Source organism: Pterocles gutturalis, unplaced genomic scaffold (assembly GCF_000699245.1).
Source record: "Pterocles gutturalis isolate BGI_N339 unplaced genomic scaffold, ASM69924v1 scaffold13504, whole genome shotgun sequence".
Classification (NCBI taxonomy): domain Eukaryota; kingdom Metazoa; phylum Chordata; class Aves; order Pterocliformes; family Pteroclidae; genus Pterocles; species Pterocles gutturalis.
In genome coordinates this window covers 115,024-142,513 of record NW_010135918.1, presented here as the reverse complement: position 1 = coordinate 142,513, position 27,490 = coordinate 115,024, and the positions used below count along the sequence as shown (strand labels likewise).

The window sequence follows — 27,490 nt, the reverse complement described above, 5'->3', positions numbered from 1 at the left end:
GCCAAGCCCCATGGCACACTGCTGATTTATTTGAATAAATTTTGACTTAGGACAGTTATAGTGCAAAACATATTTCAAGTTACGGATGTCTTGAGTTTTGATGTGTTTTGGTAGTTAATTCACCACTCTCTTTGCTGTTGTTAGGAGCTGAAACTACCATTTACTTTCTTAAGTGGACATATTCATGAACTTCGGATTCATGTGCCATGGACAAAATTGGGATCAGAACCAGTTGTCATCACTATCAATACAATGGAATGCATCTTGAAATTAAAGGATGGAGCTCAGGTAAGAAGTGTAATGGATGCTTTTCTAACATTGAGAGGTGGATTAGACTATTAGCTTCTGTAGGTTACTTTCTCAAGCCATTTGAAGGCATGTGAGGTTGTGGTCCGTGTTATTTTCTGAGAGGCTAATATTGTTATTGTCATCATGGCTAGTATCTTCCTTTATGCTTATTTTAAATTCTTTATTAGCTGTAGCTGTGGTTTTGCAGATGTAAAAGTGTATTAAGAGTACTTTGACAGATTTTTTCCTATGACTGGACAAGAGATGGATCTCAAGAGCATCCTTCAGGTTTCTGGCTTCTGCCTTCCAAGAAGCAGCGCTGGTTGCTTGAGACAGCTGCATGCAGCACCACTGAGCATTGGGCATTTTTCCAAAGATGTGTTGTTATTGAAGGAGTGCTTTAAAGATCCTGGAGTGTAATTCTCTTTTCCCTTTAGAAGTTGAGTGTACTTGGAAGACTTATGTGTAAGGGTCTCAAAGGCCTTTTTGTTTAGTTGCTCACGACAACTTGTGCATTATGCTATTTCACAGGCTCAGGAAAGATTTTCTTCGGACATAATGAAGCTGAAATATGCAGTGGCTCCATTTTGTTATGTCTAAGTTAGTTAACAAAAAGTACTTGGGTATGTTAATGTTGAATGTGTTTTTTAGTCAGTGTGGTGCTTTAGAGAAGTTGTATTTTTTTTTTTTTAAGGCTTGTTCACATTTCAGTTTCAACATAGAGTCCTCCAGTTGTATAAAGGATCATGCAAAAGAAAACTCCAATTTGTGCAAAGCTCTCAAGTGTTTGGTAAGGTACTTGATGAGCTGTTAACATTTAACATCAGTGATTAGATACAAGCTAGCAAGAAAATTGGAAAAACACTTTTCCATTATGCTTGATAGTTCTTGTAATATTCTTTTACAGTACCAGAGCTAAAAGGCTTTTGTTGCTGGAGTGGAAATCTCTACTCCTATATACGCCATCCACAAAGCGCATGCTTGCATTCTGTAGTTAGACTTTATCTATGTGCATACATGCACGTGCATATACACACATCTGTGAGCACCAACAGCCAAATGCTAAGTACTTTTCCAATGTTAAGGTAAGATTTTGAGGCCAGATGTTCCATGGGAAATATGTTTTAGAAGCAGCAAATTGCAACTAATTATAGGAGTTGCAGAAAAAGATTCGTGGCCCATGACTTTGTGCAACCCAGAACTAATATTTGACATTGGACCATGCCAATGGCTACTGCTGGAATGATCAGATTTCCTCCTTGCGTGGTATTTGAAACTTAAATTTTGTGGAGCATACAGCAAAAGGTCAAGTGTCATGAATGTAAAGCACTCTCAAAACAAGTATTTTGTTACAGATGTTTAAGATTCAGAGGCAAGAAAGGATTTTTGAAAATTGCAACTGACATTTGAACAAATTATTCAGTGGTATGTACACTCAAGAGGGTAGCATTTGGGTCTGTGCCATAGGAGGATTACCTTTGACTAGCAAGAATGTAAATGAAAACACTTTTATGCTGTTTTCTGAGGATATGGTTTAAAAAGTTGACCGCCTGAGTTCTATTTCTTAAGTTACTGATAGAATGTGTTTTATAAAAATAAAATGTTTTGACAAATTCTTGTGTTCAACTTCCAGTGTGGTAGTGTACTTTGCTAAAACAAATTGTCATAATCTTTGTCATCAGTGAATAAAAAGCCTGAATGAAATAGAATATTTCTGTGGAAAATGGTACTAAAATGGACTTCAGTGAATTTAGCTCCAACTGGAACTGTTCTGCCAAGAACTTCATGCCAGCAAAGAACATAATTAGCAAGGAAGTTTTAGTTCTCAAGCATTTATTGACTTCATCCTGAATTTCCTTTGTCAGATGAAACTTCTGCTGAGCACATGCATAACTTCACCTGAGCAAAAGATAAAGTTTCTGACCTCAACTTACTGTGATGTGTATTCAGTGGAAAGGGGCTATTTCAAAGATTGTTTATCTGAAAGATGGATGGGGATTAAAATACATGGCATTGTTTGAAGCTGTTGTCCATTGTACCCTGTAGATTTTTCTGAGCAAAAATTTGCTCCCTTTTTATGTTTTTGGAGTGTCAGCCCCTTGGAAATGCTTTTGTACATATGTGCGTTAATGCTGTGTCACTGTTAGTTCAGAGTTAGTTTGGTTGTTTTGTTTGTTCCTGATGTTATTGCAGCATCCTCTTAGCTGACACAAAAGTTTGGAGTAGACAGTAATGTCTCAGCTTCTAGTTTTTTTGCTAATATTCTCCTTTTCTAAGCAGAAATGTTGTGTAAGTGGTAAGTTCACCCAGTGATGTACAAAATCCACAGTGTAGAGTTAATGGTATTTTTAGTTAATTTTGAAGTTTAAGCATTTTGAAGGTCATTACTTTTCCCCTCTTTTCTGTGCTTTTCTTCCTTCCTTTCTGTCTCTACAGGTGCTACTACCACTTCTTAAACCCAAATGTTAAATAAATATGTCTGCTTTATAAGAAAATGAAACTCAAGTGCATCAGAGCCGAACTTTGCAGTGACTAAAGTGGTGTTCTGTTGAACATGCTTTGTGTGTGCTCTTTTGGTTATGAATTTGGTTAATGCCAGTAGCTGAAGTAGAAATTGGGTGTGAGGCATTGTGCATTGCTTTTTGATGTCTGTCACCTTAATGCAACTCTGCCTTTTTTTTTTTTTTTTTTGCTTCTTAGTATGATCTGCAGCACTGAGTTTTAGGTATGACCACTTATAAAGTTATCACAGTAATGAAATATGTTCAGCTATGAGTTGAAAAGGGTTCTTCAACATTTAAATGTGGTTCTGAAGTTCACTTGACTTGTGTTTGTTAAGTTATGGTAATTGACTCCCCTGAGACTGTTCTTCAGGAATGTTATGTATTGTTTTAGAGAGTAGTTAAAATTCCAGTATTATTTTCTTGTCATTACTTACCTCTGTATATTAAATCTTGGGACTTTTATCTTGAATTGAAATCTCCCTGATAAATCTCTGCTGATGATGCTTCTCCTAGAGTTTTTCTTATTTTTTTTTTTTCCTGTTGGACCCTTCTTAACTTTTTACTTTTCTATCTAAACTTTTTTTTTCTTAAGCTGTTTGAAATTCCTTGCTCATTTCTCTTTGTGCCCAAAGTAGAGGCTTGAAATTCAGTCTGTGCAAATTGGGAAGGACAAACCTTCACCTTCCTGATGTTGTAACTGACTGCAAGACTCATCTTTGTTCGACCTCGAATTCTGTTTTAGTTTTGGAACTGACACAAGTGAGGAGATTCAAGGAGAAATGTATTTGTACTACTGCTTCACTTTTGAGTCCTTGCCTTTAATCAGGACACAGTGCATCAGGAATATGTTGATATACGTGTGTGTGTATATATATATATACACATATATGAAGATGAAAACTCTCCCTACTCCAAGGATATTTAATTGTGCAAGCAGGGGAGGCTGAGATACAAGCACTTACAGAGACAGGGGGAAACCAAGTAGTTGTTTTAATCAGCATAGAGACAATTAAGCACTGTTCCTTTTATGAGGCATTACAAAGAAGATTTTGAAGGAATATAAAAACTGTGGAAACAGTGGAGAGCAGCCCACAAGCATGACTGTCAGAATAGCAGACACCCTTATCTGACAATCAGTAGAGACTGTCATCAAAGAATGCTGAAAGCAGAAATTCATCTTGACTGGTAAATGATTGAGATGGTGGATGGGGGGTGCAAAAAGGTTATGAATGACTCTGAAAGTGAAGACAGCATGCTTGTGTCTGAGGGTATGGTTATATCAAGTGTTTGCTTCGGTGGTAAAGCTAGCTCCAGGTCTGAAGCAGTGCTTTGCTGTTTTTCTCCTTCTCACCTGGGTTGTAGTCGTTCAGTGGAATGTGGCTGTATGGACTTGCGGTGCTGGTTTTTCTGTTTGAGTGTGTATGTGTGCTGTTCAGTGACAGCAAAAATATAGTAAGACTTGAAGTCAGAGGACTAACTTTAGCAGCCCACCTTTCTGCTTTTCGTTTGCTGATGTAGAAGCTCAAAGTCTCTGTTTTTGAAATATTTTCAATTAGTACTTATTTTCATTGTGGTATCTTTAGTTCAGTACATCTGGTATTGAGTTTAACACTTTATGTGAAGTTTAAGGTGAAAATTTTATCTAGATCTGCTATACAGGAAGCAAACTACCTCATCAGCTAGTGCTGAATCATAATCTCAGGTTAATGATGAATATGAAATTTGTCATTAAGCATCCAGTTCATGCTGCTTTTATTTGTGTGTTAATAGCTTAATGCAACAAAGGAGGTTTTATTTGTATGCACGCATACAGAAACAGATAAGCGTATATAAGTAGCAAGAACAGTTTTCCATATTATTTTTAATTAAGACAAATTCCTTTGTGTAAATGAGACTTTAAGCTGAGTTTAGTCTTTTCCAAAGGTTCAGGGAGGTTCGGTAGAGCTTGTGGTTGGGTTTTATGCATTTTTCTTTAAAGAACTCCAGTTTGAAGAGTTCTTATGTATTCTGTGAATTGTTTGATGTGAAAAGAAATGTTGTAGGTAGGAGATTCTCTTTCAAGGATTTTGTCTTTCTAAGGGAGAAATACCATGTCCCACCAATCTCTTGCAAAAAGATGTAGTAAACTTATTCTACTACTTCCCCTGGAACAGTCAAGGCAGGCTGCAGCAGCTGCTAGAAAAGGCCGTGCAGCGTTTGGTTCAGACGCTTTGTCATTGTATTTTCAGTGTTTTCAGACGACTGACTGAGGAGGAGATACTGAACAGCTTTGCTTAAAGCTGGATTAATATGAATAATGTTCTAGCTGGGCAAGTAAGAGTGACTGTGTAATTTGCCTGCTTTTTTCTGCTAAGCACTTTGATATGAAAAGACTTTAAAAGCAAGGTATCTGACATTTGAAATTGCAGTAATTCTGCTTGCAAAAGAAGTTGCCTGTGCTGTGAATTTGTTCAAAGATGTCTGTGGGCACATTTCTTAGTCCTCTAGCTGTAGAAGTCCTTCCACTGCCATTGTGTTGCCTCAACCTGAATAGCTGGCTTGTTTACCTAAGTGCTTGTTACCACAGAAGTGATTTTGGACAGTTCTCATGTGAATGTGTCAGTATGCTTCTTTTTGAAGTCCTTTTCAGGGCTAAGTAATGGTGATTTCAAATGTCTGAAAGTGATTACTAGGAAAGGTGTAAGTGGTCCCACTGGACTCTTTCTGTTCTTGTGCGTGGTCCCTAGGAGAGCTTCCAGTGCTGGTGTGCTGCCTGCAGGCAAAGATACAGGGATGGAAGGGCAATCCTGACCCAATCCTAGTGCTTAGTCTGAGTGAGTGAGCCTTGGTTTTCTGTGTTTGTGCTAGACAACTTAAGATAGCAAGCTCTCTTCCTTCCTGTTCCGTGCAATACTGAGTGCCATCATCATTGGCAGTGCTGTACCCAGCTCTCGAGAACACCCCCAGGGACAAGACGTGATAAACTGTTCCAGTGTCTTGAGAATACGTGTGAGACTGTTTATGTGAGAAGGATCGGACTAGGAGGATGCTTTACTGAGCAGCCAAACAGTGGATGACCAAGCAAGACAGTGAGTGTGTGAGCGCTCACTGCAGCCAAACTTTCTGGTTGTTGTGACGCTTTCTCAGTTCTTTATCGTGATGGTACACATGTGCATGAAAGATGTAAACAGGATCTGTTTTCTTTCTGCCAGCTTGTCTTCTAAACACTCTTGCCAACTGTGTGAAAATTAAATGCTTATTAAAAAGATTTAAAACTTGATAGTTTCATTCATTGAAATATTTAGTCCTGTAAACATGAATATTATGCATCCTTAAAAAGAGAAGACAAGTACACTGTATCAGGCATGTTTACTGGGGTAGCATATTCGGGAACAGAAAAGTAGTCAAATGTATTTGGGGCTGTATTCTTACTGAGGAACACAGTTTTTGAATGAAGCTCACTTCAAGAGAAATGTCAAAATCAACCTAGTCATTATTACAAAATATATTGAGATTGTATAACACCAGTGATTTTCCATAGTGTTTTTTTGTGTTCAAGTGGATGCGCTTTGCAAATTAAGTGTAACGAAGAGAAGGCCGGGCAAGGGTATGGCTTTGTGTTGGTGTAGGTGTTGCAAGGTAAGGAACCTGCCAGGAGCTGTACGTGTATTACAGTTTTCCCTTTGGTGCCTGTAGCAGCTGGAGCAGTAGTATCTGGTAGGTAAATGTTGCCTTTGCTTGGCTTGCGTGTTGTCTGCTGAACAAGACCATCTCTGTGTACCTTTTTGTGATGTAGTTCACATCAAGTTTGTGCTTTTGAAGAGATCTCCTGGTTGTCCAGGTTGACTGTGCTTTGACCTCCATCATGGGGTGGTCACAGAACTAAGGAGCTGCATCCTTTAGTTTCAACCAAAGGGGAAAATGTACTCTAGGAGGAGCATGGTAATGTTCTCCAGCTGCTAACTGAAATTAATGAAAACAGCTGTCTTGTGTGAGTTGTTAACAGAATCAATAATCTACAATCACCAGCTGTGGTATGGTCTCAGATTAGGAGCATGGTGAATCCCACTAGACCAGTTCTTTTCAGAAGTTGTTCTGGCTGTCCAGGTTCAGTAAGTGTATTTCTAACCCACATTTAATGCCTGCTTCTCTGCTTTTCCAAGTTAGCTTGTCTGTGACAGTAGTCATCTAATTATAGACGTGGTATGAGCACCACTTTTTTTATAAAAGCACATCCCTCTAGTGTTTTCCGAGAGTGCGATAAATTTCTATATTCTTCTTATCCAATGATCATAGAATCATAGAATGGTTTGGGTTGGAAGGGTGTTAACCCTGCAGCTGCAGAGGCTGTTAGCACAAGGGATGAGTCTGTAGCACATCCTTTAAAGTGAGTTGGTCTTACACAGAACATCAGTTAGAGATCCATCTTTCTCGGGTAGCAAGAGGAAAGGGTAATGCAGGTAGGAGGAAGGCTGGGGCAGCCAAATGGAGAAACAGGTTAGGTGAGAAGAGATTAAAGCTGGATGTGAAGGGGAGAGGTGGTTTTTTGGGATGATAGGTAGTGGCCCGAAGAGATTAAAGCTGGATGTGAAGGGGAGCGGTGGTTTTTTGGGATGATGGGTAGTGGTCTTTTAAGCTTTCATAGCTTTACAGGTGATTCTAAATACATCGTTTAATCAGATGAGGGTAGCATGCTTATGTGAAGAATTTCATTTGTTTGCCTTGGAACACCTGACTAGCTGAGAAACCTTTGGTTTCTTTTGGTGGAACCCTGTCAAGATGCCACTTTTTGAAAAGATATAATCCTAATTTTGGACGTGTTGGGGTAGTTTTCCACATGTATGGATCTTTTGGGGAATCCTGCATAGTGCTGAATTTCTTGAATCTGTCATAATATTTCAGTCTTAGTAGTTTAATGTATTACCATGTTCTCCTGTGCTTTGAAAATTATTCCTTTTTATTTTTTCTTCAGAGCAAATTACTAGAACACAGTTATTTCATGGATTTGTTCTAAAATAGGTGTGTATATGGGACTTGCTCTTTTCTGGATCAACTCATATTCCAGCAGAAATCGGTGCTTTGTGTGACATATGTTTCTGATTTGTCCTTTTTTAAAGCTTCTGTGCAGACAGAAGAATATTTTTAAGTTTTCCCTCTTTTTGTTTATTCCCCTATTTCTTTTTCTTGCTCTGTTTTATTTTAAAAACACTGATAATGTGGGCACTGACTTCCTAGTTAGCTTCCTTACTACTGACAGCTCCAGCTTAGCTATAATTATGCTTTGATATTTGGCTACAGAAGTTGATTCCTCTTCTTTTTGTGACCTCTTCACCCTTCCATGCTAGGTCCCTTCCTCTGTCAGTGTTCCCAAGTTCTGTAAAATACGATTTTGCAAAAAGTAACAAAATAATATCTTGGTAGCTTGTTTCAGGCTTGTGAGTGTTTTTGCCTTGATTCTTGTTATCTTCAGTTTACTTGGCTGAGAGCTCACTCAGAGCCTTCCATCCTGCTTCCAGCTTTAACCTGCTTCTTCCCACGTGCTGGCATTTGTCTTAATGTGAGGTGAATTGGACAAAGAAGCAGACTGGATCCATTTTCGAAACTGAGTTAGTTGAGAAATAACATGGTGAGAATTCAGAATCTCAGAATTTAGTGTTTAAATCAATGAATATTCATAAAATGTTTCTCAATACCATCATTGTTGATGGAAAGAGAATTACTTTCTCTTGTGCTATGAGCTTGTTGCACATGGACTACTGTTTCTGAAAACAAGAGCTGGATGTCAGTCTGTGGGACCTCCCTTGGAACTGGAGCATATTAGGAGTAGAGATTTGTTGGTGTAGAAGATGGAAACCATGCTGGGAGTATGCCCTGGGCGAAGCATTTCACCATTTCTGAGTTGTGGAAACTGGCATATTGTTGAGTATTTTATTGTTATCAAATAGGGCACAAGTAAGTCACTTTAACCCTTTTCTCTATCTGTGTCCCTCCCTCATTTCTCTTTTTTTTTTTTTTTTTTTTCCATAACATTCTCTAAAATGGATTCTACTACTTGACTGTAACTTGCCACTGGCAAGTTATGTTCTAGTTAAAAAAAAGAAAAAAAATAAAAATCAAATGATGTACGCCAACAGCCAGTAAAACCTCTTGACTCCCAAATAGGCACATTTCTCTTTAGTCATGCACATGAAAACTTATAAGCCTATGCCAAATGCCAGTGTTAGCAAAATCTTTATTTCAACCAAAAGCAGGTGCTTCTCTTTTCTGCATGGGTGTGTTTTTGTGCTCATCTCTGTATGAGTTCTGTCCTGCAATATAATCTCACTTTACTGAGCTGCCTCTTACACATTTCTAAGCCAGAGATTTATGCATTAATACATAATTATTTTAAAAACATAGAAGTATCCTGAGTGCCAACACATACAAACATAACACAAACGCTGTATCTGTAGCTTCACCTATTGGGGGACTATCTATGGAGACAGCTAAAAGGCTGATAGAAACGTTCATCTGTTTGAGGAATTGCACTGTGGGATAGTCCTGGGCAGGTAACTGAATTGGTCTGTGTTAACCAGCCAGCAGACCCATTCCTCCCTGGCACAGTCCCTTTCCTTCCTTATGGTGTGGTCTAAGGTGTTTAGAGAATGGAACTTGGCTTGTATGTCACTCATGAGACTGAATTTCAAATTTCAGGCCAAGTTGCATTTGCTGTTATGCAGCTCAGGGTTCAAACTTGCACCAGCTGCTTTCAGAACAAGGTTGTTGCAGGATAGCGGTTTTCACTGTGGTGTACCAGCTAGAAAAGGTTGGTTGGTTGGTTTCTTTTTTGCTGTGTTTAATTTGGTGAATTGGAGGTGATGTCGTGGTATGTGTTCTTGAATTTTGGAAAGGAACCTGTTTGCGCAGGAACAGAGACAAGCAGTGATTGGTGCACTGCTATTGCTACAGAATCACATTTCAGAGCAGACCTTTGGTTTTTTCAAGTTTATAGGAAAAAACCTCAATATTAATCTCTTCAATACACTTGGTTACTGGAAGTAGAAACCAACAAAAGTATTTATTTTAATTCTGCAGGTGGGCAAGTAGATGCAAGGGTTGAAACTCATATCTCAACCTCATTGATTTATATTCCAGAAAATAGGTTTACTAGGGCAAATGGAAATACTAACAATGTAAGTAGTGTATTTTTCTTTATAAAGTACAGAGAAACTGTTCAGTGTAGATACAAGTGTATAAAGTAGAAAGATTAATTCTTGTACCTTTATTGATTTTACTTAGCTTTTTTTTCCTGACCTACTTACAGCAAGAAAATACAGTGCCAATAGTCAGTATCTTTGTTCCAAGGTGTAGGGTGAAAGGGTTCATATATCATCTTTGGCATAATTCCTGGAAGTCTAGGGTCAGATTCTGATTCAGCTTTCCCTGGCGTAGGTCTGGGGTACCTCAATTGATTTACTTTGGAGTAATTCCAGATTTGTCCCAATCCAGCTGACATCAAATCAGGACCCTACAATCCAGCTTTGTTTCGTGTAGTTGGGTGAAGAGTTTGGATTGGTATGGTTTAAGAGGGAATGAGGTGAGGTAATGCATTTAAAAATATTTCCTGGAGAGGAAGTAGTTTTTCCTCATTTGTTGGTAGATTAAAGCATAGTTAAATTTGTTGGAATGTATTTTAGCTCCTCATTATAGCAAAACCTAATATTTCAGAATGGGTATGATTACAGATTTTTCTAGTGGAAAAAACTTGTAAGTTATCCACCTTTGGTAAAAGTATCTTAAAATTCCAAAAGACAAAATACTCTTAATTCTTTCAGGTACATAGTGTACTCAGAGTGTGATTTAATTATAATTTATTAGATACATTTATTGAACTTAAGCAGAAAAATTCCCTTTATTTCATCTATTGCCTGTGACTTACCTTACAATACCTGCACTTGAAGAGTGGTTCCTACTACGTAATTTTGGTGCACAACAGATGTAGATTGTGTTTTACTTTGAACACTTACGGGCAATAATAAACTCTATCCCAGTGAGCTGTACTTTTTTGCAAAGAATGGGGAAATGTTCAGGTTTAGATGTGCACTTTCTTTTCTAAGGAAAAAAAATCACTGCCTTACCTTTTTACAGGCCACAGAACCCCAGGGAAATTCTGCTGTGCAGCTGGCGATATCCTGGACCATCTAGTTGTCTCAGTCACCTTCTTAGTTTAACTCTAACTGCTAAACAAACATGAACTTCAACTGTAAATATTTATTTCTTTGCTTCTGGAGAAAATGGAACAAACTTGATCCATCTGAGAAATATGAAAATATTTTTTTCTTTTTTTTTTTCCCTGCTCTCCTGTCCTTGGGGTGTTTGTTTAGTGGTTCTGCCTCTGACTTGCTAAGAAACCATGACCTGAGGCCATCACCTTGGCTTCCTGAGGATCCTCGGTTGTTTTCCTTTACCCAGGCACCTGCCAGCCTTGGACTAGATGGTGTCTAGCAGGGCTGTCTGTCAAGTGGGAAGGTCTAAAGAGTCTGGAATGCTGTAAGGTGCTGCCCTTCATTTTCAATATAGGTCCTTATGCGTCGCACCGAATTGGAGGATGAATAACACAAAGATGCTTTACTCTTTTTTTATTTTATATGCATGAATCCTTCTGGAAGATTTTGTCATGTCAAGGGCTCTATTGATTGGAGTTATTTAATTTGCAAGTATTTTCAGTTAAAGCTGAAAATGTATTTTGGTTTCATTAGATAGTGGAGTGCCTTTTTTTGTTTTGTTTTGTTTTTTTCCCCCCTCTTAGCCTGTCAGCATTATTCCCCATTTCAGGTTAGTGTAGGATTCCCTGAAATGAGGTAACAGCTCCGGCAGCAGCAGTAATGTGTCATTATTTAGGACTAGGCCCAAAGCTCATCAGTCCTGATATCTTAGAATTGTGTTGATAGTTCGGGACTACTTTTCAAGGAACCACAGTGGTTTTCCACACAGGTCTGTGGGCTGAGTGCTCTTCTGATCAAAGCAATCAATGCTGCTCTGCAGCCTACCGTGGGGAGCAGTTGTGTTGCAGTCCTTGGGGTGGGTGGGCTGTTCTTGGGTTTGTTTTTTATTCCCAGGGGCAGAAGTGTGTCGGATTTCATGGCTTCTGGGACACTTTCTGGAGGTGAATATCATGTGTTGTATATTTGTGTAGTTCTGCTGCCTTCTGGAAGCCTGTCCTGCGGTCTTTCGTCAGCAGGGCCTGATGAAGACCTGAGAAAGGATGGACAGGAGTGTGTTGCTGACTCCATACAATTCATTCCTGACGGTTCTCTTGCCCATATGTTCCTCAGATGTGGGCACTGACAGGGTTGTGGGGTAAACGCATTGTTCTGGCAGCGGGAAGTGGCTATCTTTCTTGGAAGCTCTTCAACCCTTTTCTAAGCATGCATTTAAATACAGGCTCATTATATGATGGGGGAAGAGGCTACACGCCTCCTAGATGAAATGGTCATGGGGAGCAAGCTGCCTGCTCCAGTGCAGTCATCTGGTGTGCAGCTGAGGCTCTTCAGAGAGGAGGCCAAAGGGAACAAGCTAGATAAATTGTGCTGCCACACTGCATATGGCCTGTGGGCTATAGGTTGCTCATCCTAGATATTTGCTTACAATTGTAAAGAACATTAAGATTTAGCAGAAAAACTAGAAAAATACTAAGCAGCATGAGAAAAATCTGCTTAAGCCACAGTGAACTCTCTAATTCTTTTAACCAGCCTTCCATGAGGAAGGAGCATCTGGTGGACAGCATAGATCAGAGTCCTGAGTGCATATGCTAGTGGTTTCATTGTCATCAACAGACATTACATTTTTGTTGATTTATTTTGTGCAATGAATAAAACTTCATTTCCTGCTCTGTTAAGGATGTTCTACTTTTCTTGACTTGTACAAAAATGAACTATGGTTGTATCCTTATAAAAGCTGAAAGCAATTGGGTGGCATGCAGTTAACGGACATCTTTTTTTATCTACTTACAGTATACAACAGTTATTTTCATCTGAAATCCTCCAGTTGTTGATGATGCTAAGTCTTCTGCAGTTAACTTTCCCTCTTCAGGACTGTTATCGAAAGGTCAAGATACTCTCATCTTTTCTTCATTTGTTACATATCTAAGAGTATTACACTCATAAATGTGGCTTATAAAACTGGAGTTTATTACCCATGTACCGATTGTTTAAGCGCTTCTGTCCTCAGTAAAGTAAAACCAAGTGAACTGTGCATGTAGTTGTTGGAAAAGCTGAGGTTCACTTCTGTTGGTGTGTGTAAAACGCAAATTAACTTGAAAAAAGAGCATGGTATAGCTGCTCAGTCATTTTACTTCTGGCATTTTTGATGAAAACATAATTTCTGCAAAATTATGTTTTCTTTCTAGTGAAATTCCAATGTTGTTTTTAGCTTTTTTTCCCCTCTTTTGTCCTGAAGAAAAAATGGAACAAGACACTGAGTTTGGAAGAACAGAAAGCAGTATTTTCCTGCTTGTCAAAGCAGGAGCCTCACATTTTTGAGACTATTCAGTATTGAGTGGTAGCTAATTTATCTGCTTCTCTGTTGTGTGTGACTTGTAGCTTGGATGTCTGGTTCTCTGTTCTGGACTGTGTTTCTGGCTGTGTTTTCTCAGAAGCACTGCTGTTGTCTTTTTTCGCTGAAGGGCCTCAGAAGGTCCATGAGTCCTGTGGCTACAGGGCACTGCCAGGGAGATGTTCTTTTGGAGGAGAAAACTGGACGCACCCGGAGCTAGTGTGTCTTGAGGCCGTATTTCTCTTCAGGTGGATGTTCTCTGGTGTGTGACAACAGCAGAATATTTTGATCAGACAAAATAAAGTTGTGTTGCTTTGAGGCATGTTGGCAAACATGGAAATACCAAAATACTGTTTGTTTTTTTCAGAAATCTGAAAATAAATGTTGGTGCTTTCAATTAAATGATTTATTCTTTCTACCAGTTTTGGTCTTGATCTAGTCCTAAAAGCAAGTGTCAAGGTAATGAGACCACAGGAGCCTGACTGCAGTGAGTTTCCCAGTGCTTTAGCATCCAGTGAGGAACAGGCTTGCTTCAGGATTGCTGGCTGATGAGTGTTCCTCTTCCCTCCAGCTGTGCTGGGCCTGGCTAGAGGTTGATGATTCTTCAGTTATATGATTCTGACTCTATTTGAGGCTAAACTGCAGCTAATTTGAAACTCATGCTTCATGTCTTTACCCATTGTTAAACCACTCTGGTGATTACACTAACTCCTAGATCCTATCCAGTCATTGGCACCGGTGGGACTGGTACAAGTTCTGTGTGTGTGTTGCTTGCACATAGAGGATGGATCCCAGCTCTTGAAGTAATTTTTTATTACATGCTGACACGGGTATTTTGTGTTTTCTTATTTAATAGGCTTCTGAGCTGTGTTGAGCAGGGAGCAATTTGATATGCTGCCTTCTCATCTTTGGCAAAAAAGAACTGGGAGGCAGTTTGCCAGTTCCAGACCAAACGGTGGGTAGTGCCACGAGGAAAGAGAAAGCCGTGGGGATTGCTGCTAGCAGTTCTGAAGAGATTCCCTGTTTGTGACATACCTCTCTAACAGAAACTTGAAGGAAGTGTGGTCTGGTGGGATTGAGCTTTTTATGAGTGGTGGTGCCCTTCTTTAAATTTTGTCCTGCTCTGCTTGAAGATGGTCAGAGAGCAGCACTCCGTGCAGATGAGTTCCTTTCCCCACACTCCCTTGTGCCTCATCTCAAAATGATCTTATTTTTTTAAAATCTCTTTTTCTGTCTGTTCTAGCGTTTTTGACTTTTGCTCATTTTTTGATGCCTGGCCTGTGAGTTTTGCCCATCTAAAATGTCTGGGGTGTGACATTTTACATTTTATGGATATGTAATATTCCTGGATATCTTTGCCCAACTCCAAGTCCTACTAGTGATGGTACTTGCATCTCTCTGTATTTTATACTATTGTTTCTTCATGTGAAGAAACATAGTTCTTAGAGCTGTGCAAAAGGCTTTTTTTTTTGTGCCTGCACTACAGTTCCCAATCTTGTTTTAGAAATGGTAGGAAGGCAGGCAGGAAGATGGGGAAGGGAGGACAGGGACGTGCAGGTTAGTCCACACAGGTAAGAGCTTGGTAGGCTTGAACATTTTCAGAATGATTCTTAAGCTTTACTGCCTGATGGATCTCATGTTTCAGATTTCTACTCATGCTACTCTGTAAGGTGCCATTCTCCGCCTGAGCTATTTTCTGCTGCCTGAGCTTACACTGCCTTTCCAAACTTCCCTCCTTGCTCCATCCACCTCTCAGTTAACAAAGCCATAGTGCCTCAATTCATTTTGAATATGAATATAAAAATAGATTTATTGGAGCTTTTGCATAATTTATTTTGCCTTAAAGGAGAGCAAGACCTGAGTTTTGGAAAGGGTTCATGTTGTATTTTAAAGATGTGTAGTGTATAAGCACGCTTCCCATCAGAAAGCCAGGCCTTAGAAGCTTCTGTTGCAGTCTGTACCAGTTTCTGTAAATATTTGTTTAATTCAGAATCCTGATCTAAACTAGGCTGTAAACTAGAAGAGCAACTAATTAGGACAATAGTAGTTTTTATCGGTGTGTACAGTATTTGGACACGTTTATTTCTTAAAGATTACCAAGTGTCTATCTGACAAAACCAGTTATATAGTACTGTCTTTTTGAGTTTAAGTTTATGTAATTAAAAAAATCAGATTTGGATTCCATTAGGATAGCTCAATCCCTTTAATAGACTATTTGGATGAATCTCATCACTTACAAAATAGAATAGTTTTCTGTGAGAGTTTCCAAGTATTTTCATTTGACGTGGGAAGCAGAGTCAGTGTGCATAGAATTTTCTGATGTAGGGTTTTTTCTGACAGTAAAAATGCAAATAGTAGTAGTCTTTATCACACTTCTACTTATAAATAGAGCTGTTTATAAACTCTCATTTGATAACATTTTTAGTGAAAACCAATTTCTTTTTGGGAAAAAAACCACCTTTTCTTTACCTTGCGAATGCTACCATTGTCCTGTGTTGTGGTTTTCTATTTGTTCTATTGGGAACTTTCATTTCTAAAAAAAGTTATTCCATGAACTGTTAAAATATTTAATGTTTTATTCAAAGCTTCTCATATGTAACTCTATGATTCTATAAAACCACTTATATATTTTCACTAGAATGTTAAATATTTAAGACTGAAGTCAATTCATCACTGTATTGTCATGCCTCTTCTTATGATCCATTTTCTTATTGGAGTCATTGCTTTTCCAATCTCTTAATTAAAATCACCCCATTCAAGGGAACATAGCTATATACTTAATTTAACATATTAGAGAACGATACGTGATATGCATTTAAATATAAATTTAAATTACAATAACAACATAGTGCAAGCACTTTTCTACACTTATCTTTTTTACTGGAGTCTAAGACTTGAACAAAAAATTAATCAGCAGTAACGTACCTTGTGATTTGGTAGAAAGAGGATTCACTGTGTGGTTTTGGGTGTGTGGAGTTTTTTCTTTTGTTTTTTCTTTGTGTGAGGCTGCGGGTAGTCTGTTCCAACGTGTTGTGAGCTATGTTATTTGCTCAGTAGATCAGTTCCATTGCTCCCATGTCGCAGCAGCTGTTGGAAGAAGTCCCTAAAAAAACTGGTAAGTTTATCAAACTTCAAAACTAGTCTCTAGTATACGTACATATGCAGAGAAAATACTCACTGGGGCTTACTCTGTTGTATTTAAACTAGCTGCCTGTTGATGTTTGCCGTGTAGGTAGCTAAGTTTCCTTTTGGTTTGGGCCAAGCAGTGACTATGTAGGTTATGCAGAAGGCTTCTTCTTGCTATATAGGGTGCTGCAGATCAGCTTGAACAGCAGTGTGGCTGCTTCATTGCCCTGGTGGTACTTGGTGAGGAGTCTGCAAAGCCCCCCACTCCCCAGGTCGGCCAGCTCACCCATTGCCCTCTGTAGTCCTTCCCTCACAGTGTGTGTGGCCCAGCAGGTTCCTCCGTTGTCACAACTCACATGTCGTTCAGTAGCTTCACCTAGTGTGTTTCATTTCTGTGACACGTATTGCTCTTAATTAATGTAATTCTGAAATTAATAGTTTGGTTGCCCAAAGATTAGTTTGAAATTATTTAGTAATTTAATTTCCTCCTTAGCAATGGCATCTGCACAGAATACCATGTGAGTAGCAGGTAGGTTCACGATTCTCTGGAGGGCATGGTTTGCTACATCTGGTTTTGCTCTACTCTTATTCAATAAAATGTTTTACTGAATATCTCGTAACAAGCTGCTGTTATGCAGTCATGGTGGTATTTTGTAGTATATCTACAGAAATCCACCTGCATGGCTTTCAGTAAGAGGTTTAATGAATTGAGTCTTCCCCCACTGGTGGCTGCCTCCTACCTCCTCACCCTGAGTTGGAGAATGTCCCAAATTCTTCATGAAAGGTAATATTGGGGCAAAGTGACTTGGAAGCTCAGGCTCCTTCCACCTGAGAAACACAGATCCTTCCTCCAGAAGGGGAAGGAAAAAAGGAAAAAAACAAACCAGCTTTGCTGGGTATGTAAAGAAACATGCCTTTCATTGCTTACCTTCAATGCTTGAACCTGGTCTATCTATTCTAACTGTATTGTCTTCTGTGGTCCTGTTTGACACCAGAACAACTGGATAGATCTGAGGTGCATACTGGTGTCTAGTTTCTGAACGTTGTGCCATGAGATAGTCAGGTGGTTTAAAAGGTAGTGATCTAAACAACTGTAGATTAGTACGGGGAAAAAGCTGTTTCAAATAACTTTTCTAGATCTTGCAGTGTTTAACATACAGTTAGTAATAGCTGTGTACATCCTTGTCTCTATGTGATCAAAATCAATTATTGGGTATACTTTTATGTTCAGATGCAAAATTAAAATTTACTGTCAGTGTGAACGAGGTTCCTTTTTCCATTTTAATAATTCTAGAACTAAGATTTTCCACTCTGTGTGTAGTTGTAGTTGATTGAAGTATTGCTGTGGGATACTTACGGGAATTTTCTCATCCTAGTTGGTTTGGCGGCTGTTCAGTGAGCCATTTTCATAACTTATTCCAAACTGTTTTGGTAAACTTACAGATCTTGCATATAATAAGCTGCTTAATAAATGTAGGCCCTTAAAATCTTGTAGAGAGAAAAATCTCACTTTTGAGTTTCACGTAGCAAAAGAGGTACCTGTGAAAGATAATAAGGGTGGTGTCTGCTACTTTTTTTTCCTTTGGATTAAGCCAGGTGATTGGCCATGCTATGACTCGCACTCTTTGGTGAAGTTTGTATTTCTTGTGTATTAAAGATCCAGTGTTTAAGGAGCACTCTGGTTTTTGTTTCTACCACTCTGCTTTCTCTTTTCCTTGGTCTTTTGTTATCGTTGTACCATTCTGCCTCCATTTCTAATCATCTAAGATGAAAAGACAAAGATGGTAGTGAGGAGACCTGCCTGGAAAAAGTAAGTGCAGGGTGTCTGTGTCTGGTGGATTCAGGAGCGGATGGACTATGGTCCGTGCCACAGGAGGGTGCTAAAGGATGAACCTGGTCCCTGGGTGGTTGCCATGAATGGACAATCCTGGACTTAGTCCTTAAGTTACTGGTATTATCTCAAATTCAGGGAGGTATTTGCCTTCTGAATAACTGAATTATCAGTTGGAACTGCTCTTCAGGACTGCAGATAAAAACCATCAGTCAAGGAAAGCGCACTTTTCATTTGCTGTGAATGCAGTTACACTTAAACGTATTTATAGTGTTGTGGGTAGTATGCTTAAAGTTAGTTTTTGAAGAAGCTAAACCCATCCACCATCCCAACAAATATATATCATGTAAAACAACAAATGTTAGAGAAACCTGAATGAGTTGATGACTTAACGGTGTGTTACCTGTGAATTACTCATGTCAAACTTAAATTTATAAAACAGATTTCTTAATGTAAATAGGTAAAACCAGGAAGAATTATAGATTTAAGAGAATATTTTTATGACTTTAGCTTTAAATGTATTCTTTGGCCTATGTTATTCAGTCATTGTGTTACAGATAATGTTCCATGTTTTAATTTGAAACAAGGAACATTATTTTCTTCCACATTAAATCCTCCTTGAGCTTTCCTGCTTGGTGTTATATGAGATTAGAGGGTATTTCAAGGCTTTTAAACTTTCCCACGTACGTATTTTTTTCCAAAGTTCTTTTGAATCTTATTTCTCCATCCTGTTGTCCAATTTTTAGTCTTACTTGTGCATGTGCCTGGAGTGTGCAGTTGAGCACCAAACAGTAACAGTCCCATCCCTGTCCCCCCCAGTTCCTTTCAGAATACTTGTATGTTTTGTTCCCCTGGGCACTCAACTTCATTTCTTGATGACACTTGCTTTCCTCTCTCTTTTTAAGCCTTTACTCATTATTGTATTGCAAATTAGACTAGAGAGAAAAAAAAAAATTTTCCATTCAATATGATTGAGACAGATTTGGGAGAAGGTGTTTTGATCTTAATTTTGTATTAAAAATGAAAAAGTCACTTCCGATTAACTTGTACCAAGGAAGGTATATTCATTGGAAGAATTCTGGATGTCAGAATATAAAGAAGGAAGTGGCATGCACATGGTTGTCACTAGAAAGAAGAATAAATATTGGATTTTGATAAAAGTCCCTACTGCCTGAGAGGAGGCATGTTGTGCCTTAAGCTAACCAATGTGATAAAAATTTACGTTATGTTATAATTACAGAGATTTTTTGTAAAACTTTGCAACAGTTATAACAGTGTTGACAGGTACGCTTCTCTTAATATATATCATTCTGGTGGTTTTGTGTGATAGATTGCTGACTGGTTTAGAAGACAAATTGTTTGTTTAGGTTTAAGGTAATGTTTCAAAAGCTTTCCTATTTTAAAAAGCCGTGCATTATAAATAGCAATGCATTCCTTGAAATGGTGTACACATCACAGACTGACAATTCCAAAAGAAATGACTGATTATAAGTAAAAACTCCTTAATGTACGTGTTTCGAATAAGTTGTGCCTATGTGTACTTTTTTTACGTTTATTAACCAGGAAGTTTTTCCAGCCATTCAGCCAGCTTTGTCGTTTAGTCCATTAGTTTTGTTAACTAATGTTATTTAGATAAGGTGTAATTGATAGATTACATTTGGTGAAAATATCTTTTTCCCCATAGTGGTATCTGAAGTTAACTTAAAAAGAAAGAATAAAAATAAAATAGAAAATATGAAGTGAGTTGTTAGAAATACAGTAGGGCTATTAATGTGTAACTGAAAGTTGTAAAATGGAAGCATTTTGATGAAACTATAGTCTTGTTTTTATGGAAGTTTTGCTTGAGACAACTAAATAACTGGAGATAACGGGAAATGTCCACTAACCTGGCTTCAATGTTTAGAATTTGATCAGATGAAAAGTTAGAAAACTATCTAAATTAGGACAAATGATGTTTCAGTCAGACGTATGGAAGTCTCTAGAATTTAACATAGAATTATACTCACCCAACAGATTTTAATTTGTCAAAACTATTTGAATATCATCAAACATAGCATTAATAATACAATTACGTAGTATTACGTGTATGTGCATAATAGAATGCACAATAAGTATACTGCATTAGAATAACTATTAGAAATAAGTTAGGAAATGAAATTTTCTCTTAAAATAGCACTGAAGAGCCATTACTACTCTTTTTGTGCTTAATTCTAAAAAAAGGGAAATATATTTTTATTGGTGTCATGTCAATATTCCCATCTCCTGCTGTAGATGATTTTGTATACTGAGATTTTACTTTAATGAAATTCCCCATGCTCTTGAATTTGCAGAATGCAGTGAAAACTATAGAGAGTTTCAGTATTGCCGAGAAATCTTCCACTTTTGAACCTCCCTGCACTAACAAATATCCTGAAAAGTATCATTCCCAGCTGGGGAAGAGTTCCCCTGGTGCATGTTCAGTGGGGAATGTCTGCAAGCTCAAATTGGACTTGGACACAAATATTAACTGAGGAATAAAGGACTGCTAGGCTAAAATCTATGACACCAGTTGTTTTTCAGTTGTGTTGGGAATTAAGCTTGGTATCTTAAGGAAACCAGATGTGCATGATTTTGTCTGTCATTCAGTCGTCTTTTCCTCTTTTTTTTTTTTTTGCACTGCTTCATTAAATTTTGACTGGTTTCAAACAATTTTGATGGAGAATTAGTCACTTGAAGGATAATAACCTATAAATTTGTGAAAATTGATGGCAGCCGGGGAGACCCTAGTGGTGGGTATACTCTTCCTTCTGACATAGGCATGTATAATCCATTGCCATTCCATTGCCTCCTTTCCTCTCCTTACACCCCAAGCAGCTGCCAAAAGCCAAACACTGCCCAAATGATGCTCAGGAGTGAAAAGAGCTCACTTGGATAGCAAGTTCTCCAGGCAAAGCTTTGTGCCTCTGGCCTTCCTCTGTCATGCGTCAGAAGTTTGTTGTGATGTTAGAACTTTGAGAACTTGGGATTGCTCAGTTTGCTGGGGCCCTGCTGTAGGTACACTGCTCAATAGTGTTTGGGATTAGGAGAACATTTGGTCTGGACAGTGTTATACCCTCCTCTGGAGGAAGTGGGTGGCAAGGTTATGGTGTAATAAAAATTATTACTACATCCTTGGCAGGTGCTTGGTGGAGGGAATTCTTGCACATGGGGTCTGGCTTTCTAATAAACTGCAATAGGAAATGTGTTAGGGGAAAGTACCCCCTAAAGAAAGTGTGAAATGGAGCTGCAACTGCAACCCTCTAGTGCAGTGGAGGAAATAAGTGCTCTTGATAGTCTGCCACCACGAAGGAAAGTGATGCCTTGGTGAAGAGTCTGGGGGCAGTTGAAATAGAGTTGAGGACTAGTGCTAGCTGTCTGGCAAGCAGAACAGATTACAATCAGAGTGACCTCAATGGGCCAAGTTTTTCCTAATAGTTCCCAGATGTTGTTCGTGAATCAGTGATGTGAACAAGCCATGCTCACAATGGTGTTTCAGTCTTGCTGCAGTGTTCAGGACAATGTACTTTATAAATGCTAGAGAAATAGTCATAGAATCACAGAATCATTAAGGTTGGAAAAGACCTCAAGGATCAAGTCCAACCGCCAACCCACACCACCTCACCCACTAAACCATGTCCCTAAGCACCACATCGACACGTTTCTTGAACCCTTCCAGGGATGGTGACTCCACCACTGCCCTGGGCAGCCTGTTCCAATGCCTGAGCACTCTTTCAGTGAAGAAATTAAAAAAAAAAAAGTTTAAAAATAGTCTCAGCTATTCTTAATTGATATTTCAAGGAACCTGTGACAAGGATGAGACTATGTCCAGTCTTTGGCACAGTGGCTTCCACGATAGCACACAAAAAAATGTAAACTGGCTTATGTACTGTTACTGTACAGAGAAGAAATGCAGCGGTGTAAGAAAAAAGGTGTTTGATGTGGTGCTGACCTAAGTGGCTGGACCTGCCTGTGGGTGAGGTGGTCCCATAACAGCCCTTCAGTCATGGGTTAGGCTGGATGGCAGCAGATCAGTCAAACTGTTCTGAAGTTTCCATGTGTGGAGATAAACTGTTTCAACTTGAAATATATATTCTGTTTTGTTCAGACTTAATTTTCAAGAGACGGGGTTTTTTTAATAGATATCAGTTCTCTTAGCACTCTTCATTTTATTAGACTTGATTGTTTCTAGCACAAGTTGGAAAAGAGAGAACAATGTTGTAGGTCACTTCTTGTCTCTTTTCTTGTGTTTGCAGGCTGTTCCCCTTACTGGACTTTCTGTCTCTCTTTCTTCCCAGTCCTTCAGGATAAGCTCTTCCAGCCACTCTCTTCTCCTTTGCAGGCACAGAGAATATGTGGGGCAGAAGGACTCCTTTTAGCCCACAACCATCCTATATCAAAGATGTCCCACATCATCAGTTTTGCTGAAGAAGCTCACCTAGCACTAGTCTTTCTGCCACATCTCTCCTCCCAACTCCTTTTCTTTCAGGCCACCCTGGTGTGAGAATTACTGAGTTGGAGTTCTGTTCAGTGTGAGTTTTGTGGAATAAACATTTAGGAATTGCCTTTTTTTTGATCCCTTCCATCCTTCCTTCTATAGTAATGCTGAATCTTGAGTATAGCTGCCAGTTGTTAACGTAACATTTCTTACTGTTTGTTGTTTTCTTCTTTGTAGCTTTGAGTGCTCTAGTCATGGATCAGGACTCTGTGTTGTGCTAGGTATTAAGCAAACAGAGCAAAACACTACAGAATTACGATGTCCTCACCTGTATCCCCCCCCAAACCAAAGCATTGGGCAAGCTTCTGGTAATGTGAGGAAGAGTGACATCTTTAAAAAGCTTATCCTAGGAGAAATTGCAGAAAAGACATCTTGAGATGTTTATTTCTATTAAAAAGCACTTGGATCATGGTAGGTGGCCTCGTATTTTTTTTTTTTAAACAGAATAAATATATCAGAAACTCTACTAGATGATCAGTTAATGGTTTATATTGTAACTTTCTTTCCAAAATAGAAGGAAGATATTTGTACAACTCACTTGCTTCAGAAACACTTATGATGTCGTTTTATTTGTCACTTGGTTTGGGGTGTTGAGAAATTGGGGTGTATTTCTGAGAAGCACTTAATGAGAATAGCCTGATTATTTATCTTTGGCTCTATGGCCTTATCGCCATAGGCTTTCAGACTCTTGACAGCTCCCTTCCTTGTAAACAGAGGAATGTTCCTCTCAAATACCTCGGATAATCAGCTAATTGAAACAGTAGCAACATCACAGGGAGGTGTTATTGCCCAGAAATCAATAGCCAGACAGCACACATTCTGCAGTATCAGCGCAACAGACGACTTACAAGCTGCTTAGCTTTCGGTTGGGGCTGCTGTGGCAGCATTTTAGCCTGTCTACAGCTTTCGCATGGGTTTTTAACTCATACCTCTATCTCAGAGCACATTGTGCTATGCTAATATAAAATTAACAAAACATTGCTCAATATTGTCCTTGTCTGTTATTCTTAAGCAGGTTACCCTTGTTTATCCGCTCCCTAAGGTGCTTTGCCACTGTACCTCTGCCTCAAATTCCTTGGTATTTCTCCTTTGTAGTCTGGTATGTAATTTAAAGACTTGATTTTTGACATATTTCTACCTGAAATAGTACTGAAAAAAAACCTAAGTAGAAAAATAAAGACCTTCCCTCATATTCTCATGTGCCTTAGAGAAAAGACAGAGCTTAATCTTGGAGTACTCACTCTGAGATATGTGATTTGTCAGTTTGAGAAGATTTAAAATTGGACTTTTTTAACAGCGAAAGAAAATGACCTATCTTGAATAGACTTTTGAAGGTACAAGTGTATGTGTATAAGCTATATATAATCTCCATATGTAACATAGAAAATTATTCTACAGAATATATAGGTCACTGATTTTTTTGCTTTTTTGAGTTTGCTGTTAACTAGAAAAATAGTAAAACTAACTTTTCTGTGTTTCAGTTTATTGTTAACTCTTAGTAAAATATTCGTTGCAGGTTAATTGTGGAATTAAATTATTGAGGCTGTATTAAAGGTCATGACTCGTTTGTAAGTAGTGCTTGACCTGTGCTAGCCAGCAGAAGTGTTGTTGCAAGGTTATACAGAAGCGTAGTATGAATAGATTTGTCTAGTTGTGTATGTATATAATGCATATTGACAATTGGATAGCAGTGGAACATGATCAGATATATTTTTGAAAGCAAGATCTGGATAGTGCTTACCATTTTATTGAAACTTAATGTCTTGTTAAGATAATATTTTTTTAAGACTTGTATTACTTTTTGTTTCATTTTTGCATGGAGAGAAATCCTAGGAACATGATCAGATATATTTTTGAAAGCAAGATCTGGATAGTGCTTACCATTTTATTGAAACTTAATGTCTTTCTAAGATAATATTTTTTAAGACTTGTATTACTTTTCTCTCCATGCAAAAATGAAACAAAATCCTAGAGCAACTTGGGATGATCTCTGGAGATGGTCTAGTCCAACCTCATGCCCAAAGCAAGTCCAATTAGAGCAGGTTGCTCCAGGGCTTGGCCAGCCAAGTGCTGAATAGCTCCAAGGACTGAGACCCCCCCTGCCTTTCTGGGCAGCTTGTTCCAATACTTGATCGCTCTCCTGGTGAAAAAGTTTTTGCTCTGCTTGGAATTGGCTATGTTTCAGATTTGTCAAAGCTATACTGTGAGAGGATGAGTGGCAATGGACACAGAGCCTGGCTCCCTCTCTTGTACCCTCCCAGTAGGTAGCTGTAGACATCTGCCATCTCCAGGCTGAACAACCCTGGTTGTCTCCATCTCCCCTGAGGGAAAGCTGACGTGTTCCAGCCCCCTAACCACCTTGTGGCCCTCCACTGGGCTTGGTTCTGATATGTCTGCGTCCTTGTATTGGAGAGCCCCAGACTGGGTGCAGTATTCCGCACAATGTCTCACGGGGGGCCAAAGAGGGGAGGAGTTGTGCCCCTTGGTTTCACCCTTGCTCATACTGCCCAGCACATGGTTGGCCTCCTTTGTGGCAAGGGCACATGGCTGACTCACGTTCAACTTGCTGTCCACTGGGAGCCTTGGATTCTTTTCTACAAAGCTGCTTTCTAGCACTTTGGCTCGGTCTGTACAGTTATGCAGAGTACCTCCGTCCCAGGTGCAGGATTTAGCTTTTGTGGCTGGGCTTCATGGAGTTCCTGACAGCCCATTTCTTCAGCCTCTCAAGGACCCTGTTGATAGCAGCCCTGCCCACCAGTGCATTGGCTCCTTCCCGTAGGTTGGTACCCTCCACAGCCTTGCTGAGGCTGCACTCTATCCTGTCTTCCAGGTCTTTAGTAAGAATGTTAAACGTCACGGGCTTAGTACTGATCCCTGAAGGATGCCGCAAGTAACCAGCCACCAGCTGGACTTTGTACCCCTGATCACAACCCTTTGAGCCCAGTAGTCCAGCCACTTTTTCACCCCATTTATCTCCCACTAACTGGTCGATAATCTCACCAGTTTGGGAATAAGGTCTGTGCAGGAGACTGTCTCCAAGGCCTTCCTAAAATGAACATAGTCTGAATATTACTTTTAGTCTTCCCCCAGGCAGCTAACTACTCAACCATACAAGCACAGTCCACTAGTGGGAAATGAGTTCCTCCTTTGCAGTTTTTGTGTCTTGCAATTTAAGATATGCTTTACAGTAAGAGATACCTATTTCTCTTTCTGACTTGTAAAGGATATTGAGCTCATTGTTTTAGAAATGACAAAGGATGAGAGAAACCAAAATTTTGTAGAGGAAGAGAGAAAACAGCGATGGAGAACTCTCTGCAAGTTTGTGTATTAGGTACTTGGGGTCAGTTTGGGTTTTAAAATGTTAATTCATAGTGGTGGTTGTTTTTATGCATTTTCCTGTGGTTTTTTTTAAAGAACTCAGTTTTATTTATCTTTAACTTGATTTGATGAAAGCAGAGGGACAATATTAGCATAAAAAGCTAAGTCATCCCCCAGAGAAAACATTATTTTCCCATAAAGCATGCTTAGAAGGCATTTTGGAGGCCTTGCCATTAAACAGGATTTATGCATTTTAAGGTGAGGAAGTTTATTTTTTAAAGAGAAAAAGAACTGTGTATTTTAAATTTGGAAAATAGAATAATGAACAAAGGTAATAAACTACACTTATTAGGAAAGATCATGATAAACCTCGTCTATTATGTGTTCAGATGTAATTGTAATTCACTTTAAACCTTGCAACAACTGTTTTATATTGCAGTAGAAAATTGACTGAGGAACCTGCATGTAAATTTACTAGCCTAGGTGTCTTTAGCACGTTACTTTGACTTGCCCAGTTATAGAGCACTATGGTTACTTCTAAAAAACCATTTCAGCTGGGTACCTGGTCTGACACATTTGCCAAAAGGGAAGAAGGAGCCTGGTTGTGCACACTTCTGTTTGTCCTGATCCAAGGTATATTTGTATAACATCCATACGCAGGACTACTTCTTAAATTTTTTCAAGTTTTCTAGGCTTTACTTATGATACAAGCTAGTGGGAAAAGGTATTTTTTGTAAATGAGTGTTATTTTCCTTAAAAATCATCCCTCTAAATACACCATGAGTATTTTTAGTTTTTGGCTGCTGTGACTTGTTTGGGATCACTCTCATGAATGCTAAAATGAACCAGCATTTATCCACTCACATTCTAAAAGTGCAAATAACTATAGTAATAGTATGAAACTCCCTTCCCACCCCCAGTATAATTTTGACTTTAAAACGTTTGTCATCTGGTGTGAGGTGGATTTATGGGAGCGTGGTAGTTTTAGTGCCTTTTGGCCGGGTGTTTCTGATGACATCACTGTGATCTAGACACAGTGTGTAACTCTAGTTGGTTCCAGTGTGAAATAGTTTCATAATTATGCTAGTTTTGGCAGTTTGCTTGGAACTTTTTCCCATCTCTTTAATGAACATGTTTTACTTCTGGGCTTATGAGACACCCACATGTTTGAGAATTTAACAGTGTGCTCTTAAAGCTAACATTGAGCAGAAGCGTGCAGATGCAGAAAGCTTTTGGATATGCGTCTACATAGAAATGTAGTTCCTATAAGGTCATGGCCGCTGCTATCATCTTCCTCTAATTAACAAATATAACATTTGCTTTATAAAGTCTCAGCAGCTGTTCTGAAAAATGGTGTGTGTTCACACTCAAAAAACCTTCTAAACCAGTTTTAAAACC

At 38.9% G+C, this 27,490-nt stretch overlaps 1 protein-coding gene across 1 annotated transcript in view; it reads left to right on the top strand.

The window, feature by feature from the left end:
* LOC104468082 (vacuolar protein sorting-associated protein 13B-like) overlaps nucleotides 1-27,490 on the top strand; it is a gene marked incomplete at its 3' end in the record, with an annotated part of 132,375 nt that overhangs the window by 5,931 nt on the left and 98,954 nt on the right. Inside the window, exon 2 of the mRNA XM_010082092.1 lies at nucleotides 145-288. Coding sequence (XP_010080394.1) covers nucleotides 145-288 — 144 coding nt within the window. The remainder of the gene's footprint in view (nucleotides 1-144; nucleotides 289-27,490) is intronic.